Source organism: Leptonychotes weddellii, chromosome 1, assembly GCF_054177405.1.
Source record: "Leptonychotes weddellii isolate Sample4059 chromosome 1, ASM5417740v2, whole genome shotgun sequence".
NCBI classification, from domain to species: domain Eukaryota; kingdom Metazoa; phylum Chordata; class Mammalia; order Carnivora; family Phocidae; genus Leptonychotes; species Leptonychotes weddellii.
The window spans coordinates 5070297-5086660 of NC_138369.1; the positions used below are offsets into that span (position 1 = coordinate 5070297).

The 16364-nt window shown below is 61.5% G+C and overlaps 1 protein-coding gene across 10 annotated transcripts; it reads right to left on the reverse strand.

Moving 5' to 3' along the window:
* Positions 1-512: 512 nt before the first annotated feature.
* CAMSAP3 (calmodulin regulated spectrin associated protein family member 3) lies at positions 513-14870 on the reverse strand. Of its 10 annotated transcripts, none has more exons than XM_081811951.1 (19): positions 14688-14870; positions 9263-9516; positions 8824-8946; positions 8649-8744; positions 8426-8458; positions 7463-7510; positions 7094-7232; positions 6381-6520; positions 6203-6296; positions 6057-6129; positions 5848-5921; positions 5524-5593; positions 3977-5381; positions 2766-2905; positions 2377-2684; positions 1813-1912; positions 1365-1477; positions 1160-1278; positions 513-1067 (listed from the first exon to the last, which is right to left on the reverse strand). In XM_081811951.1, the coding sequence occupies exons 1-19, from the start codon at positions 14833-14835 to the stop codon at positions 762-764; spliced, it is 3783 nt and encodes a 1260-aa protein (XP_081668077.1). In that variant the 5' UTR covers positions 14836-14870; the 3' UTR covers positions 513-761. The 10 variants fall into 10 exon arrangements, with proteins under 10 accessions (XP_081668077.1, XP_081668090.1, XP_081668054.1 ...); XM_081811964.1 differs by having other exon boundaries at positions 6075-6129; positions 14688-14869; XM_081811928.1 differs by having other exon boundaries at positions 3977-5432; positions 6075-6129; positions 14688-14869.
* Between the last annotated feature and the right edge of the window lie 1494 nt (positions 14871-16364).

Below are 16364 nucleotides of genomic sequence, written 5' to 3' on the forward strand. Positions count from 1 at the left end.
GGAGTCAGGTCGTTGGCCTGGACCTGGGGATGGAGAGAAGCGAGTGAGACAGAAGAGGCCATTAGGCATCAGGTGGGGGGGGGAGCGGGGGAGCTGGTCCCGTGCCTGAGCCACAGGGAGACTAGGAGCTCAGGCCGGCTCGAGCTCACGCTGTAGGGCCTACATCTGAGACGTCCGTGGCAGTGCCAAGGACAGACCCAGACTCTTGGGTGACGGGCTCGTAGGAGAGAAACATGGGAATCCTTTCTAGCGGTGGTAACCGAGCCTAGAAACAGGCAGGCAGAGAGATCAAGCTTAGCAGCTGGCCGCAGACCAAATGACAGGAGAGGCCAGTAACATCTACGTGGAGGAGAAAAGTGGAGTGAGCGGCCACGGAGAGAGATCAGGGAAGAGGTGGCCAAGGAGCGGCCATGAGGGGCCATGGCAAGAACCACATCAGAGCTATCGAGGAGAAAGGAAACCTCTCAGAGATGTCACTAGGTTAGGGTTAGGAGATGCCAACAACACTCAAGCTCTTTCTAAATTATTTTATTCAAGAAGGTGGGGAGGACAGACAGGGGACTGAGCTGAGCCCTGAGTCCCTGAACCTCCCAGCTCAGCCCCCACAGCAGGACAGGACAGAAGTTAGGGGGTAGGGACTCCAGCCCTACCCAAACAAGGTTGGGAACAGACGAGACCCAGGAATACCAACTGATTGTCCTCCAGGCTGTCCTCCGGGAGGCCGACGGCTGGGGCCTGTCTGGTGTACCACCGGGACGAGGCTACTTGGGGGTGCTGCTGCCCTTCTTGGGAGTCGTGGGCTTCTTGCTCTGCCAGAGGTGGCCCTGGATGGTGAAGGCGTCTACACTCATGGACATGGTCTTGGCAGGGATCTGGGTAAAGCGCTTGCGGTCCGAGTTGTACTTGTAGATGCCCTCGACCATGGCGGGCGTGACCGTGCGGGGGCCGTAGCCCGCCAGGCGGGTCAGCTCCTCTGTCTCCCCGGACAGCGTATAGAGGGCCCGGAACTGGCAGCTCGAGTCGCGGAAGAGGATCAGGAAGTGGTTGGCCTTGCTCTTCTCAATTTCCTGGTGGGGTGGTGCAACCGGTTCGCCAGTGGGCAGGGCCCCCAACCCTCCCCCGCCCCCCGCTGGCCCCCCAGCCCCCGGCGCAGGCCCACCTCGAGAATGCGGTTCTTCTGCGGTTCGTTCACCTTGCCCGCCAAGCAGCAGTGAGACAGGGCGTTGTGGATGATGAACTTGTTGGACTTGGCGCTGGGCTCCTTGTACAGCCGTGGACCTGGGGGGCGGGGCAGTCAGCGGGGCTGGGGGTTGGTGGGGGGCGACAGGCAGGGCCTGGGGCTCGCCGGCTCCGGCCCCACTTACCTGTGTACTCGGGCACCGACGCTGGGGAGGAGGCGTTGCTGCCATTCTCCCAGTCGCGCTCACGGCTGCCAGGCAGGCGGCTGGGGGACATGAGGCCAGATGGGGACGGAGCCCTGGGGGGGGGGGACAGGAGGGGATGGGGATGCAGTCAGTGGTCAGGGAAGCCTCCTCAGAGGCAGAGGGACCAGGGAAGATACGGACCTAGGACCCTGCGGAGCGGGGGGGGGGGGTGTGCGTGTGCGTGTGCGTGTGCGTGTGCGTGTGTGTCTGTGCGCGCGCCAGCCACAGATGCCTGCGTCCCCGCTCGGGTGCACCCCTACTCGGGTACACAGCCGTGTTCTTGAGGCCCGTCAACAGCCCCCCTTGTGCACATGCACAGGACTGCGTCCTCTCATCCCTTCAGCAAGACACACACGGACCCTGAGAGGCCTGCCTGGCCCACACTCACCGAGACGTGGGCCTCTTCACGCCAAGGTTATTGGGGGCCTCATTGGCCACGGTGGACAGTGACAGGGTGGACTGAGAGTAGACTTTGCTGAGCCGGGAGCCTGGGAGAAGAGCGCATGGGGTCATTCCTACCCACAGTCCTGCCTCCACAGGGCCTGGGGGGTGGGGGGGCGCTTACGTGGTAGGCTGTGGAGGGAACAAGGGGTCAGCCCCGCCTCCTGAGACCCTCACCCTGTGCACTCCAATTGAGACAGACCTCTGCCCGCCCATGGAGGAGGGGGGCTGTGCCCAGCAGGCGGGAGGAAACGCCCCCCCCCCAAAGCTCTTGCTCCTAAACATCCCTGAGAGCGCCTTGTGTCCCTTAAGCTCTAAAGAGAACTCTAGGCCAGCTCTGCCCAGCATGCCTTGCCCCACTGTACCCCCACATCCCTCTGGAAGTCGAACAGGCATGGGCAACTCCCCAAGACCCCTTTCACCCCACGTACTCATGGGGGTCTCGGCAAGCCCTGGACACGAGCATTGGGCAGGCACCAGCCCTGACGCCCCAGCCCTACAGAGTCCTTACCCAGCAGGCCACGGGCAGGGCTTCGTGCCAGGGCCGAGTCATCACAGCAACCAGAGCGTGGCCGGGGGGCCCTCCGCCCGCCCCGGCCTGGCCCCCCAGTCCCCGCAGCCCGTGGCCGCAGCACTTTGTCAAGGTCATCCATCAGCTTCAGCTGGGCCCTGCGTTCATACTCGAGCCGAGTGAAGTCCCCCCGCCTGGGGCCCACTTCTTCTTCAGCTGAGGCCCTCCCGGCAGGGGCTGGGGCTGCTGTGGGGGCCACAGGAGCTGGGGGGGCCGGGGCGCCTGCAGTCACCTCCTCCTGGGCCAGCCTGCAGATCAAGAGTTACCGAGCAGTCAGACCACTCACAGGTTCACTGGCGGCAGGGGTCCCGGGCAGCCCCCAGCCTCACCGTGCGGCCTCTTCCCTCCGCTGCTCCTTCTCGGCCTCCTGCCACTGTTTCCGCCGCCGCGCCTCCTCTGCCCGCCGCTGCTGCCGTTCCAGCAGGCTGGCCCGCTTTTGGGCCATCTCGTCCTCGGGCTTGTCTTCATCCTGGAGGCAGGCACCGAGTCCAGCTGGCCGTCCCTCCCCTAGTACTTCTGTCCACCCTGCCTGCTAACCACTCACCCCTCCTTTCCCTTGTGTAACTGGTCTGAAGGCACTTAGCGGGTTCCTGCTTTGTGCACGGCCCTGAGCTGGGTACCGGGGCAAAAAGGGGACCAAGCCAGACTGGGTGCTGTTCACACCAAGCGCTTAACCCAGTGGGGAAGGCGACCTGATAGATCAGCAGCAGCTACCAGTCTACAGTGTAGGGAGGGACCTATCCTAGCCTGAGGGCACTAAGCAAGGCTTCCTGGAGGTGACCTTCCTGGAGAAGGACAGGGACTTGACTGGGGAGGGGTGGGAGGGGAAGAGGGTATTCCAGGCAGAGGGAACAGCAAGTGCAAAAGCGCCGAGGCTAGAACAAGCCTAGCAGGCATGGAAAGGGGGAGGGGGGGGCGGGCGTGCTGGGAGGTGGAGCGAGGGAGACGGGCATAGGACAGGTCAGAGGAGAGCAGGGCCCAAAGCCGTGGGAAGCACTTTTTTTTTTTATTCTAAGACCAACGGGACCTGCAGAAGGGTTTAAGTAGGGGACTGACAGGGTCCAGTTTACATTAAAAAAAAAAAAAAAAATGAATTGGCCATTGAAAATGGCCAAGGACGGAGGAGTTGGGGGGATGGATGATAGAGGCCAGTCAGCACGTGACTGCAGGCGTCCAGGTGAGACCACTGGCCCAGGCTGGGGGAGCTATGAGGACGGAGAACAGGGACATGGAAGAGTAGGAAAGGGGACTGGCAGGGCCATGGTGGGGAGAGTGGGAAGGAGAGAACAGGAGGGAGGAGATGCCATGGAAGACCCCAGCCCTGTCTGTCCACTTACTCCTGTCCATCTGTCTGTCACCACCCATCCATCCGTCATCCACCCGTCCCTCTACCCACCCACCCATCTGGCCACACACACCCTGCCTGTCTGCCCACTCCCACCTGGCTATCCACCTCCCGGTTTATCCACCAGTGATCCCACTCCCTGAGCACGCGGCCACCCACCCGGTCCCTTCCCCCACTGGCTTAGGTGACTCTCACCTTATAGAAGAAGCCCAGCCCGGCCCGGGGCTCTCCCTCTGAAGACGCCTCTTCCTCTAAGGAATCCTCGGCACCAGGGGGGCTCCCATCTCCCTCGTCCTCGGCCGTGGGCTCTTCCAGGCTTCCCAGTGGGATCTCGATGAGGCCAGGCCGGGCCACAGGCTCCTCGGGTGGTGACCCCTCCGCCAGGAGGATAGAGGAGCGTGTCTGCACAGGCACCTGGCTTGGCGAGAACTTGCGCAGGTGGGGGAGGCTGTCTACATCGTGGGGAGGTGTGAGCACTCTTGTCAGGGGCGCTAGCCGCAGCTCTGCTGGCCGTGCATGTTTCGGGCTTCGGGGTGTTGGGCTGGGGCCGGGCCCGGGGCTGCGCCGGGCAGCTGGGGCACGCCGAGCAGGGCTGGGAGACGCGGCTTTGGAACCCACTGTGGGACCAGGGATGACCCATGCAGCAGGTGGCGGGGCAGGCCCCGGGGCCTCGGGTGGGGCCAGGAGCCGCTGCTGCTGGTCCGTGAGCCTCTGCATGTCCCGCTGCAGTGAGCTCAGCGCAGCACTTAGCTTGCTGACCGCCCGGTTATAGTCCCCCAGCCCCTCGGGGGGCACCGGGCCCAGTTCGGGTGAGAAGGTCACTGCCTTGGGCCGTGGGGCCGGATCGCCCTGGCCCTCGCCCGCTGGCCGCTCCCCACCAGGGACCGGGCCGGGCTCCGCCTCCGCCTCCCCTCCAGCCTCCCGCGGCTGCACCTGCAGGAAAGCGCTCTTGCCCAGTCGCTGGCGGTGTTTAGCAAAGATGGCCTCGATGCGCCGCTTCTGAGCCTCGATGGCCCGCCGTTTCTCCTCCAGCCGGGCCCCCAGCTCACTCATCTCCGAGCTCAGGGCCTCTGCTGCGGCAGGGGTGGCCGCCGGGGACCCTGCCTCGGCCTCGGCCTTGACCAGCTGCTTCTTGCGCTCAGCAAAGCTGGTCATCTTCACCTCAGAGTTGCCGGCCGCGGGGGACGAAGCTGCTGCCTTCGGGGAGCCCTCAGATAGGGCCGGCGATTTCGAAAGCTCCCCTGCCGGGCAGGGAGACGATTTCAGGGGGCCCTCAGGGTGGGGCACGTAGCTGGGTGCCTGGGTGGGCGCAGCGGGCAGTGGCTTTGAGACCCCGTCGAGTGGGTAGGAGGAGGCCAGTGGCAGTTTGGAGGAGCCCTCAGGCGAGTGGAGGTAGAAGCTGCCGTCGGCGGCCCCATCTGGGAGCAGCCGGGGCTCAGCGCTGTGGATGATCTGCAGGGCCTCCTCGATGGTAGGCAGGTCTCCGGGCTCCGGGGGCGGCTGGACGGGGGTCCGGGCTGGCACAGGGCGCGGGGGGCCCAAGCTGTCCGAGCTGACCGAGCGGAGTAGGACGGGGTCTCCCATGACAACATCCACGTCGCTGTCCAGGCCAAAGGGGGTGCTGAACGACACTGCCTGGGAAAGGGGACGGCTGGGCGGCAGGAGGGGGGGATCAGCCCCTGGGACAAGCCCCAGCCCCACCCCTGCCCAGTCTGCTCCACTGGCCCTTGAGATGCACTCACCTGAGCTGACGGTTCCAGGCCTTGCCGAGGGCCTCCATGTGGGACATGGACGGGGAGGACTTCAGTGAGCCTGGGGAGAGGTGGTAAGTGGTCACTCAGTGGTCACTATGGAGTCGCTGGGCCCTGGGTGGGGTCTGCCAGGGGGGTCACTGATGGGGCATTATGTGGACAGATAGCTGGGGGCCGCTGGTGGGAGGGGTCAGTGAGGGTCACCACGGGGTCATTCAGGTGGGACCCAGTGGAGGGATCAGGAGGAGACATGAAGTCTGCTAAGGCAGTGTTTGGGTAGGGGTCTCCAGTGACCAGCTGTACCCCTGCCCTCACCTGTGGATCCACGGAGTGGGGACTGGGGGCCGCCGGGTGACAGAAGCGGGTGGCGGAAGTTGAAGACAGGAGAACTGCCAAGAGAAGCACGTCAGCCAAGGGACCGCCCGGCCTTGCTCACCTCTCCCAGGAGTGGAGCAGAGAGCATCCCCTAGCCCTGGCGCAGCGCCCAGCAAGGGGAAGAGCCCACCATGGCCATGGAGACTCACCCAACAGGGAAACTGTACCTGCAGCCACTGCTGTTCTGAGCGGGAGAGGCCTCCATGGCCCGGGGGGAGGCCGCTGCAGCAGGGATAGCAGGGTCAGGCAGGGCTTGGCCTCCCTACCCCGCCCCAAACCCAGGGCCAGGCCTCACCGTGACCGTCAGGCAGGTCCTTGGCCTGCACAAAATCAGGTTTCAGCACCTCAAAGCACATGAACATCTCGGCTAGCAGCACCACCAGGTTGATCTGGAGGCAGAAGGCAGGGTCAGCCAATGGGACCCACGGCCCTGGACGCCTGCCTCGGCCCCCAAGGCCTCGAGATGACCTTACCTTGAGGGGCGGTGGGACATAAAGCAGGTCCTCGAGGGAGAGCGGGCAGCCACGAGGAAGGCGGGAGGCACAGAAATCCTGCACCAGCTGGAGGTTGTACAGGCTGTCCGCCACGGACATGGGGTCCTTGAGGCACACCTCTGTAGGGACAGGATACCTGGGTCCCCAGCTCTATGGGAAGGAGGACGGGGCCCTGGGGAAGCGAGGGCCTCCTATGGGCCGGGCCTCATGCTAGGTGCCTTTCACAAAGTGGGTACTAGGATAGGCTGTTCCTCGGGCCTCTGCATCTGTTCCCAACGGCCTGGAGAACTAGTTCCGCAAGAACTCAACTCAAAAAGCTCTTCCTGACCACCTGGCCCCGCTTGGAGCCCCTAACATCCAGAATGTTCTCCTGGCTGAACTCATTGTCCTTCTCTCCCAACTAGGATGTGAGCTGCCTGAGGTCAGGAGCACATCTGTATTGTTCTCACTGGATCTCTGGCACCTACAATAGAATCTGGCATTCCATAAATATTTGCTGCAGAAATGAATTATATGAAGCGCAGAGAAGTTTAGACACTTGTGCGAGGTCACACAGCTAACTGGGGGAAAAAATGTGCAAGCCCCGGTCCACCAGTTCTGGAAGCTGCACTCATAATTACTGCCCCACTCGGGGGCAGATGCCTGGGTGCCAAGCACCCAAGGACAAGTGTGGCCCAGGCCCACGCACTCACCCTCGAGTCGCAAGAGCTGGGGACAATAGCAGTGAATTGTGGCAGCTAGTGCAGCCCCACTTGCCAGATCCTGGAGGGTGGTCACATTTGGAAAGCAGGGGGCGCGTCGGGCCACAGCTCGGTCCTTGCGGTATCGGATCTGCGGGTGGGAGCCAAGTTAGGTCAGAGGCTCAGGCTGGCCCCAAGTCAGTGGTCATGCAGGCTGGGTGGGGAGGCCTGGGGTTTCCGCCATGAGGGGGCGTGAAGCTGGGGGTCCCAGAGCCAGAGTGGGGCCAGCCTGGAGCGGGGGGAAGGGTAGCAGCGAGCAGCCAGGCCAGCAGCGAGGGCTGGGGCAGGACTCCTGGGACCCCGGGGCGGGGGATACATTACCATGGGGGGTTTGCTCCCCGACTCCTTCAAACAGAAGGCAATTGCGTGCTGGGGGGGGAGAGGAGCAGCCGTCAGCGGGGCGGGAGGGGTGCTGACTTGCTGGGCCCCCAAGCACACCTCCAGGGGAGGGGGAGATAGCCCCGACCCTGTCATGAGCCCTGGCCATCCAGCTCCGACTGCGCTCTGGCCGGCTTTGGGGACCCCAGCTCCTCCCAGCCTGGAGGGACCCCACAGAGCAGCCTCCCATGCAGGGAATCTCCCCCCGGCTCCCCCCACAAAAGACCCAGGCCCCAGCTTGGGGAGGGGATGCAGAGGAAGCAGGGAGGCAGAAGGAGAGGAACCCCCAACCCAGGCCCGAGAGTGGAAGGAAGGGGGCCCCAGAGTGAGCAAAGGCAGGGATCCCACCCAGCCCAAAGCCTTCCACTTGCAGGGGTCACTTGCCCCTTGTTGTACTTCAGGGATGGAGGCCCCCCCCATCACCACCAACAAAGCTGGGACTTGTCCTTAGGGAAACCGGGGTCTTGGGAAGGTTCTTCCACCTTCTTCTGGGTTTGGGGGTCTTCCTCTTGACTAAAGGGGTCTTCTCCATGTGCCCTGCCACTGGGGTCAGGATCCATATGTCTGAAGGGCAAGAGTCCTCCCTTCAGAAGTGCCGGAAGTCTCCCAGCTCAGCTAAGATGGACAAGCCGAGGAGCTCTGCCCTCTTAATTGCTGGGAAGGGAGGTTCATCCCCCTGAACGGTAACTGGGGAGAGGTCTGCCCGGTCAGTTAACAGCAGAGAGTCCTCTCCTCTCTGAGGCTACAGAAGGCTTTTCTCTGTCCCCCAGGGCGGGGGTCCCACGTCTTTTGCTCACAGCTGGGAAGAAGTAGGAGAGGGAGCAGACAGGCAGGCAGAACAGACACATGGAGAGACAAAGCGACAAGCAAGGCAGGCAGACGGGGCGGAGAAACAGCCCCACTTACAGGAACCAGCTTCCAATACCAGCGTGTGGGGCACTGATGCCAGAGAGGCAGAGGGGAGAGCAGGAGAGGCACAGGGGAGAGGGAAGAGAGAGAGAGAGTCACCTCCAGCGCCGCCCCCCCCCCCGCCGAGTGCAGGACCGGCCTCGAGGTGCAGCCCTTCCCTGCCCACCCAGCCATCCAACTGTCCTTGCGTCCGTCCATCCGTCCATCGCCCTAGCCTCACCGAGGGCTGTGCTGGGGCCACCCCATCTGCAGGGGCCACAGGAGAGGCTCTCTGGGCAGCTTCCTGCTCCGTCTTCTCCTGCAGCCGCCGGATGGTCTGGGGAGCAGGGAGAGGTCAGAGCTCCGGTCACCGGGCGATCCTGGCCCCCAGCCCATGCCAGCCTAACCCCACCTACCGTGTCCACCCAGAAAAGGAGCTTATGCTCCAAGCTGGCCAGGGCCAAAGGACCGGGCAGTGTCTTTGTCCACTCGAAGGCGAAGGCAACCATGAGGGCGTCAATGACAGCTAGGTGGGCTCCCTGTGGAGGTAAGGGCTGAAGGGTGAGACCAGGGCGAGGGATGGGAGCTCCGCTCGCCTCTGAGGGAGAAGAGGAGGAAGCACCTCAAGGTTGGGTGGGTGGGGGCGGGGCCTGAAGTAGGAGGGGCTTTGGGGATGGGCCTGGATTAGTGGGTGGGGCTTCCGGGAAGGAGCAGGATAGGGATCCTGGAAGAACCACTCCTGGTGGGCCATAAAGCATGGCCTCAAGGGCCAGAGTGGTGCCTCTGGGGAGGAGCCAGGCCTGGTGGGCGGAGCCTTTAGGGAGGAGCAGGGCGGGGCTGGTGGGCGGGGCCTACCATGAGGATGGGCTGGTGCCTCAGGTCGGCCTCCTGCACGGGGCGCTCAGGCAGCGCGGGCACTGTGCCCCTCCGCGCCAGCAGGGCCAGCAGCGCCGAGGGGTTGGGGGGGGTCTCGAGCTGCGGCAGCGCCTGGCGCCAGGCCCGGCAGTAGAGCTCGGCCGAGAGCAGCAGCCGCGTCACCGGGGGCTTCACGTGCTCCTGCGCGTACTGGTCGGTGTAGAAGGGCTCCCACAGCTCCGAAGGCACATGCTCTGTGGGGCGAGGCGGGGGACGGCGGGTCAGGGCCCGGGCACCCACAGGGAGGACGGCACCGGGACGGGCGGGAGCGCGCCGGAGGAAGGGGCTCCAGGCGGTGCGAGAGCACAGCGCTGCAGGGGGACGGCAGCTCTGGGACCCGAGGGGAGGCGGCCGCCTGCGCAGGGGCTTGTTGGGAGGTGGGTGGGCTTGGAGGCCCTCAAAGAACAATCACAATGACAAGATGGCTTAATCGATCTCCCTGGGGGGGCCCACCAGCCTGGGAAACAACAGCCAGGGCACAACAGGTAACTCCAGAAACCTGCCCAAGGCCACAGAGCTGGGCAACGCTGGCCCTGGGATTCAGACCCAGGCCTTCAGCAGACTCTACACCCTGTCTCAGCTTGGAGGCTGGGGTGGGGTGGGCTGTGGAGTGCAGGGCTGGCTGGCAGGGCACCGAATGGGGTGGTCAGACTGCAGACATGCTGGGGGGGTGGTGAGGGGTCTGTACCTGGTGACTGAAGGATGGAGGCAGGGGAGGGAGAGGGAGGTGCCCAGGCCCCATCAGGTATGACTGGAAAGATGGGGGCAGGAGGGGAAAGGGTTAGGGATACAGGAGGGGCAGCAGGTGAGGCAGCAGAGGCTGAATGTGAGGGGCTGGGCCTTAGGAGAGCGGTGAGGTCACCTTGCAGAGGCGGCCACAAGACCCCTGAAAAGGCTGAATGAGACAGGCAGGGTAGGAAGAGGCTGGAGGAAGCCCCATGTGGAAGGAGGGGTGGGTGGTGGAGCCCCAAGCAGGACCCAAGGGTGGGGAGGAGAAAGACCAGAAAAAGGCACCAGGAAGATTCTCTGGGGAGGTCTAGGAGGAGGTGACTGAAGCCAGCATGGGGAACCAGCCCTCGTGGGGGGGGGTCTTCCAGGGAGGCCCCAACTGTAAATTCCAATCTGAACAGTTGTTTTGTCTTTTGGGGTTCTGTGTGTCTGAAAGAATGGGGGGCAGGATTCTACTGCTTAAAAACATTTGCACATGACACCTTAGACCCTCCTCAGGTGCCTGTCTTCACAGCCATGCTCCCCAGAGACCCCCTGCCCTCACCTACAAGGACTCAGGCATCCTTCCCTTCGGTGCCTCCCTGCCCCAGCTCCTTCCCCACCCCCTAAAATCACACTTGGCCTTCCCACTTAATGCTCCACTCCTGTGGAGAGTTGTGCCCGCTCTCTGCCCCTCTCAGCGCAGCTTCTTGAAAGAACAGAGTTCTCCAGGCTCTGCTTCCTTCCACCGGACCCCCACCCCAACCTCCCTGAGACTCCTGCCCTCCCAGCTCCCAGCCTGCCCAAGGCCAGCAGTGGCCCTCCAACGCACAGTTGTGGGCCGTATCTTGCCTGGGCGTTCTGCCCAGCACCTCCTTGTTCCGGAAACCTTCCTCCCCCAGCATCTCCCAGCTTCCCATCTTTTTCTCTGTCCCACCACTCCAGCCAGGCCTCCTCCCCACATGCCCTGTCAATGCCAGGTTCAGAACAGCCCTGTAAATGGATATGTTACTCCACCCCCCACCCCCACCCCAGTGATGGCTTCCCTGGCCATCAGAGCACTGCCACCTGCTGCAGCCCAGGCCTTGTGTCCCACTGCCCTCTGGGCATCTCCCATGATGCTCAGTACCTTGCTCCAAACCTGCTCCTTCTCTCTGAAATTGCAATAAGAAATCACCATCCCCCCCCCACCACCCAACACCTAATGTCCTCAGGTTTCAACCTCCTGGCATCTCCCCAACCCAAACCCTGCTCCTTATCTCCCCAGCTCCTGCTTATTTCCTGCTCCCATTAGCAAAATTAAACAAGTTTCTTTCCGGGGCACCTGGGTGGCTCAATTGGTTAAGCGTCTGCCTTCGGCTCGGGTCATGATCCCGGGGTCCTGGCATCAAGCCCCGTGTCTCTCTCTCTCCTTCTGCCCCACCCGACTGCTCATTCTCTTTCTCTCTCTCAAATAAATAAATAAAATATTAAAAAAAAAAAAAAGAAAGAAAGAAAGAAAGTTTCTTTCCTGCAGGACTTGTCAGGGCCTTCAAGATGAAAACCGTTGAGCTAGGGCTACCAACAGCTAATGTTGATCAAGCACTTCCTCTGTACCTGTGTGTGTGCCCACACCTCAGCACTATTGGCATTTGGGGCTGGATAATTCGTTGTGTTTGGCAGGGGGTGGGGTAGGCTGGTCGGCGCTTTGTAAGACGATCACCAGAGTCCCTGGTTTCTACTCACTAAATGCCAGGAGCACCCTCCTCCTAAGTAGTGACGATCAAAAATGTCTCCGGACACTCTCAAAGGTCTCCTAAGAGGCAGAACCACCCCCCCGTTAGTAGAGAGCCATTGTTCTCTACTAAAAACGTTTATTAGGCATTTACCATAGGGTAGTGCTGTCTGAGAGAAAGGCAGTTTGGCCCACATATGTAGTTTTACACTTTGTAGCTACCCCATTAAAAACATAGAAACGAGTAACCTTAGTAATATATTTAACCCAAAACATACCTGATACTATCATTTCAACATGTAATTAATATAAAAACATCATGAGATATTTCACCTTTTTATATGAAGTCTTCAGAAGCCACGGTGCGGTTCATTTACGCTTACAGTGCATCGTGACTTAGACCAGCCCCAGGTAGCTGTGGCCGCGTCCTGGGACCGCACAGTTCTAAGCGTAGCTAGCATTTACTCAGACCGAAGCCACCTTGCATGCGTTTGCTCGTGTAATCCTTAGGACAACTTATTCTTAGCCCCACTGTACAGATGAGAAAACCAAGGCCCAGAGAGCTAACTCACCCAAGCTGACGTGAACCCAGTTTCCCTGTAGGTCACCCTGATGCTCCGGCATAAGGGACTTCGTGTGGTGTTTCCCAAACTTGCACAGAGATGGCACCCTCTTATCTCTGAGCTAGAGTCCTGTGGAGCCCACTGGCCTGCATTCCTGCCCAGCCTCCTCCCACCTGCGCCTCAGGGCCACCAGAACTACCTGCTCCCTGGGCAACTGCATATCTGATCTCATTTTGTCAAGTCCTCTAACATGTTCCATAGCTCCCCAGTGCTTTCAGATCCACCCACCCACACACACACACACACACACACACACACACACACACACACACACACCCCTTGAGAGGCCCTCGTCAGTCCCACTAGCCTCTCTCATCTCCCACCTCCCCCGGCCACCACCCCACCACCGGGACCTGCACGGTCTCCTCTGAGAACTCCCTGTTGGTCCAAACCCCAGGCCTTTTCACATGAGGTCTCCTCCCCCTGGCCAACTTGATGCATCCTTCAAGGTTCAAACCCTCCCTCCTCTGGGGAGACTTTCCTTCTCCTTCCCTCCCTGGCAGAGTTCAGGGATTTCCTCCCCCGGCCCCGCGGCAGGCTTCTACAACACAGACCTTATCACTCTAAGCAGCAATGATCTGGTTCCATGTCCCATCCCCCTCTCTGCCACCTCCACCCCCACCCCCTCTGTCCAGAGCACCCAGCACCAGCCTGGCACCCAACGTGCATCGCTAGAAAGTCCCAGAGTTCATGAATCAGGCAGAGCTCTGTTCCCCACTTCCCTCTCTGGGCCTGGCGCCCCACCTTCCTCAGCCCCGGCTGTCCGAGAAGGAGAGTGGGACTGAGGATTGAACATGACCCTCGGGGAGGATACTGCACAGTGCAGGGAGCTGGGTCAGTGAGAACAGAACTGGGGGAGTCAGGGCATCATCCTCAGGAGACCTCACTTTCCCTTCTGTGAAATGGGACAGTAATTTCTGCTCCATGATGATATTAATATTAATAAAAATACCACTACTGATCACAGCAGGAGTGATGGTGAGCAGACGTTTAGAACGTACAGTAATGCCAGATACGGCGTGAAGAAATCTGAGGTCTGCCGCCAGCAACCTTGTGAAGAGGGTACTGGGGTCCCCATCACCCAAGCACTGCCCTGGCACGTAGTGAGTGCCCCCCCCCGAGACATTTGCAAAATGGATAAGTGAATAAATGTTCTCTTTTCCAGAGGGGGAAACAGCAGCTTTAGAGAATTGGGATAATTCATCCATAACCTGGTGGAGCTGGGACTCAAACCCAGTTCTGATTCCCAAAGTCGAGCCTTGAAGGGCCACATAACCTGGGACGGGAGAGGCTGGGGCAGACCTGGGTCTCTCCCCGCCAGCCTCCTTTCTTCCTCCAGCAGATCCTCAGGGAAAGGCAGGCCCACAGTGTGCCGTGCATGGGAGGGTGCTGGGAGAAAGACACAGGCTTGGGCGGACCCAGGAGATGGGCAGCGGTCCCCGAGCCCCACACCCAGAACAGGTTGATCTGGGAAGGCCACTGAAGGGGGGATGGGTTGTGCCTAGCTGGTGCCAAGACCAGTGGGCAGACCGGTGGGAGAGCAAGGCGTCCCAGCAGGACACCCCGGAAGGCCCAGACCTTAATTAACCCCAGCTGCCCCAGAACAGGCCCTGGCTCCCAGCTCTGACCTGAGCGCCGGGGCTGCCCTAGGGCCCTGACTTGGCCCACTCAGGCCCTCGAATCCTGGGGACCCACCCGCATCCTTCCCCTTGGGGTGGCCTGACTTCCGCACACATGTGGGCCTAGGGAGGAGTGGAGGCTCTGTCCCGGTGGGAGAAGGCCCTACACCTGGGCCCCCACCCCAGCCGATCTCGGACAGGCCAATTCCGTTCTCCAGGGCTCGCCCGCCTCCTAGGCAAAATGGGGTAATAAGTCACAGCTGCCAGCCGCTGGCCGCGGCCATGGAGGCGAAAGAAGGGACTCCCGGAGCTGCCCTCACCGCCCGCAGCGCAGGGAGGGCTGACGCGGGGTGTGGGTCCCGGCTGCGGGGCGGTGTGGGGGGGGGTCCTCGCGGGGGCGTGATGTGAATGTGTAAGGGGGGGAGGGCGTGCAAGGCCGGCCCGGGAGACCCCGCCCCGCACACCTGGGCTCCCGGACGCCGGGGTCCCGGCGCCGATCTGGGCCCGCCGGCCCCACCCCCACCGCGCTCCCGCAGCCGGGCGAGCAAAGTCCACCGCCCGGGCCGAGCAGGAAGCCCGGAGGCCCCGCGCGGCGGGGCCCGAGCCCGGGGCCCCCCGGCGGCCGGCGCTATTGTTCCCACGGCCCCGGCCTCCGCGGCCCGGCGCCCCGCCCCCCGCACCTGCCGCCCCCGGCCCGGTACCTGCGCCCCCGAACGCTGCCCGCAGCACCCACGCCAGGCTGGCCGCCGCCTTGGCCCGCGAGAAATCGTACTGGTCCAGCGACTTGATCTCGGGCACCAGGAAGGTCCTCCGCAGCGGCCCGGGCCCGGGGGGCGCCGCCTCCACCATGGCGGCGCCGGGGCTGCGGGCGCCGGCTCCGCGCTCGCTCCAGCTGGGCAGCGCCGCGCTCGCACCCGGACCGGGCCCGCCGCCGCCGCCTCCGAGCCAGGTGCGGCCGCTCGCGCTCGCGACGCAGCGTCGGCCCCGCCCCGGGGCGGAGCCCAGGTGCGCCCCGCCCCCGGCCCAGACCCCGACCCGGTCCCCCGCCCGCCCTGGCCTCGCCTGGCCGCCTGCCGCGGGGTGGGGCGGGCCCGGACTGCGGTGGTGGCGGGAGGCTGCGGAGGAGTGCGTGTGCGCGCGTGCGCTGGGGAGGGTGAGGGACCCTCTGTTTGCGGATGTGTGTGCTGGCCCAAGTGTGTACCCTTAGGTGTGAGCGTGAGCATCCATGCGGGCTTGTCATTCCTGGCCAAGAGGCAGCGTGTGCGTGGGCGCACCTGTGTCCGATTGCGTATTGTGAGCGTACAAGAGTGTGTGTGTTCTTATCAGCGTGTGCGTCCCTAATGTAGTCGGGTGGTGAGTGTATTTGAGGGTGTCTGCGTGTGCGTATCTGGGTGGGAGTGTGACAGCACGTGTGTGTGTCCGTGCTTTTCATGTGTGTGGTGTGTACAAGGATCTGTATTGTGTTAAGTGTCTGTGTCCAGAGGATATAGGCGTGGTGAGTGTGTATTTGTGTTTTGTCAGTGGATCTGCGAGTGTGCATATTTGTGAGCATCTAGATGTATTTGTGTTTTGTATAAGGGCGGGAAGAAGTGGCAATGAAGGAGCCTAGGAGAGGAATTGAGGGCATGTGTATTTACCCAAGAGTGTGACTACTTGTATCTATCAATGTGGTTGAATGGGTATGAATGGATACACTTGCAAACCTCTGAGCCCCTTTTGTGGATATTTAAATATTTGCTTGTGTATTCCATTGTGGTTTTGTGTCAAAACATCTGCAGTGTGCCTCTTAGCTGTAAGGCATTGTGAATGCACAAATGTTTGTGTTAAGTCTTTGCGGGCCTGTGTGTCTAAGTGTGTACAGTCGGGTGTAACTGTGTGTGTATAATAAGTGTACATATGTGTTTGGGTTTGTATGTTATCTCTTATTGACCTGTGTGACTTTTTGAGTGTATGTGTGTGAAGCTGCTGTTTACATCAGTGTGAATTTGGGGATATTTGCATGGATCTGTGTGTGAGCATGAGTGTGACAAGGTGCACATATGGATCTGTTTCCTGAATGTAAATTGAATATCTGAACTTACCTCTTTATGTGTGAGTGTATTTGTGGGTGTGCCTGATTGTGAATCTATGACTGTAGTGTGTGTGGGGGGGTTATGTGTGTGTAAGTAGTGTTTTGAATGGCTCTTTGGGTGTGTACGGTTATTTGTCTGTACCTAGATCACATTTGTGTGTCAGATCTAAGTGAGACTAGGTGGGTGAATTCCGTGTAAGGGGGTATAGTGTGAGTTTCTGCCTTTACAACTACAGAGGGAGTTTCATTCAAAACACACGCATGCACGCACACACACACACACACACAGAACAATCAGTGTTTTCTC

Bases quoted from the DNA above. Each gene is read 5' to 3' on its own strand.
- CAMSAP3 (XM_081811921.1), bottom strand. From the start codon at position 14,835: ATGGTGGAGGCGGCGCCCCCCGGGCCCGGGCCGCTGCGGAGGACCTTC. The intron at 7,511-8,425 runs GTAAGTGGGGCT...CTCCCCCCCCAG, and splicing joins GGTATTGGAAGCTGGTTCCT to CACGCAATTGCCTTCTGTTT. The intron at 2,906-3,976 runs GTGAGAGTCACC...GCCTGCCTCCAG, and splicing joins GGCTGGGCTTCTTCTATAAG to GATGAAGACAAGCCCGAGGA.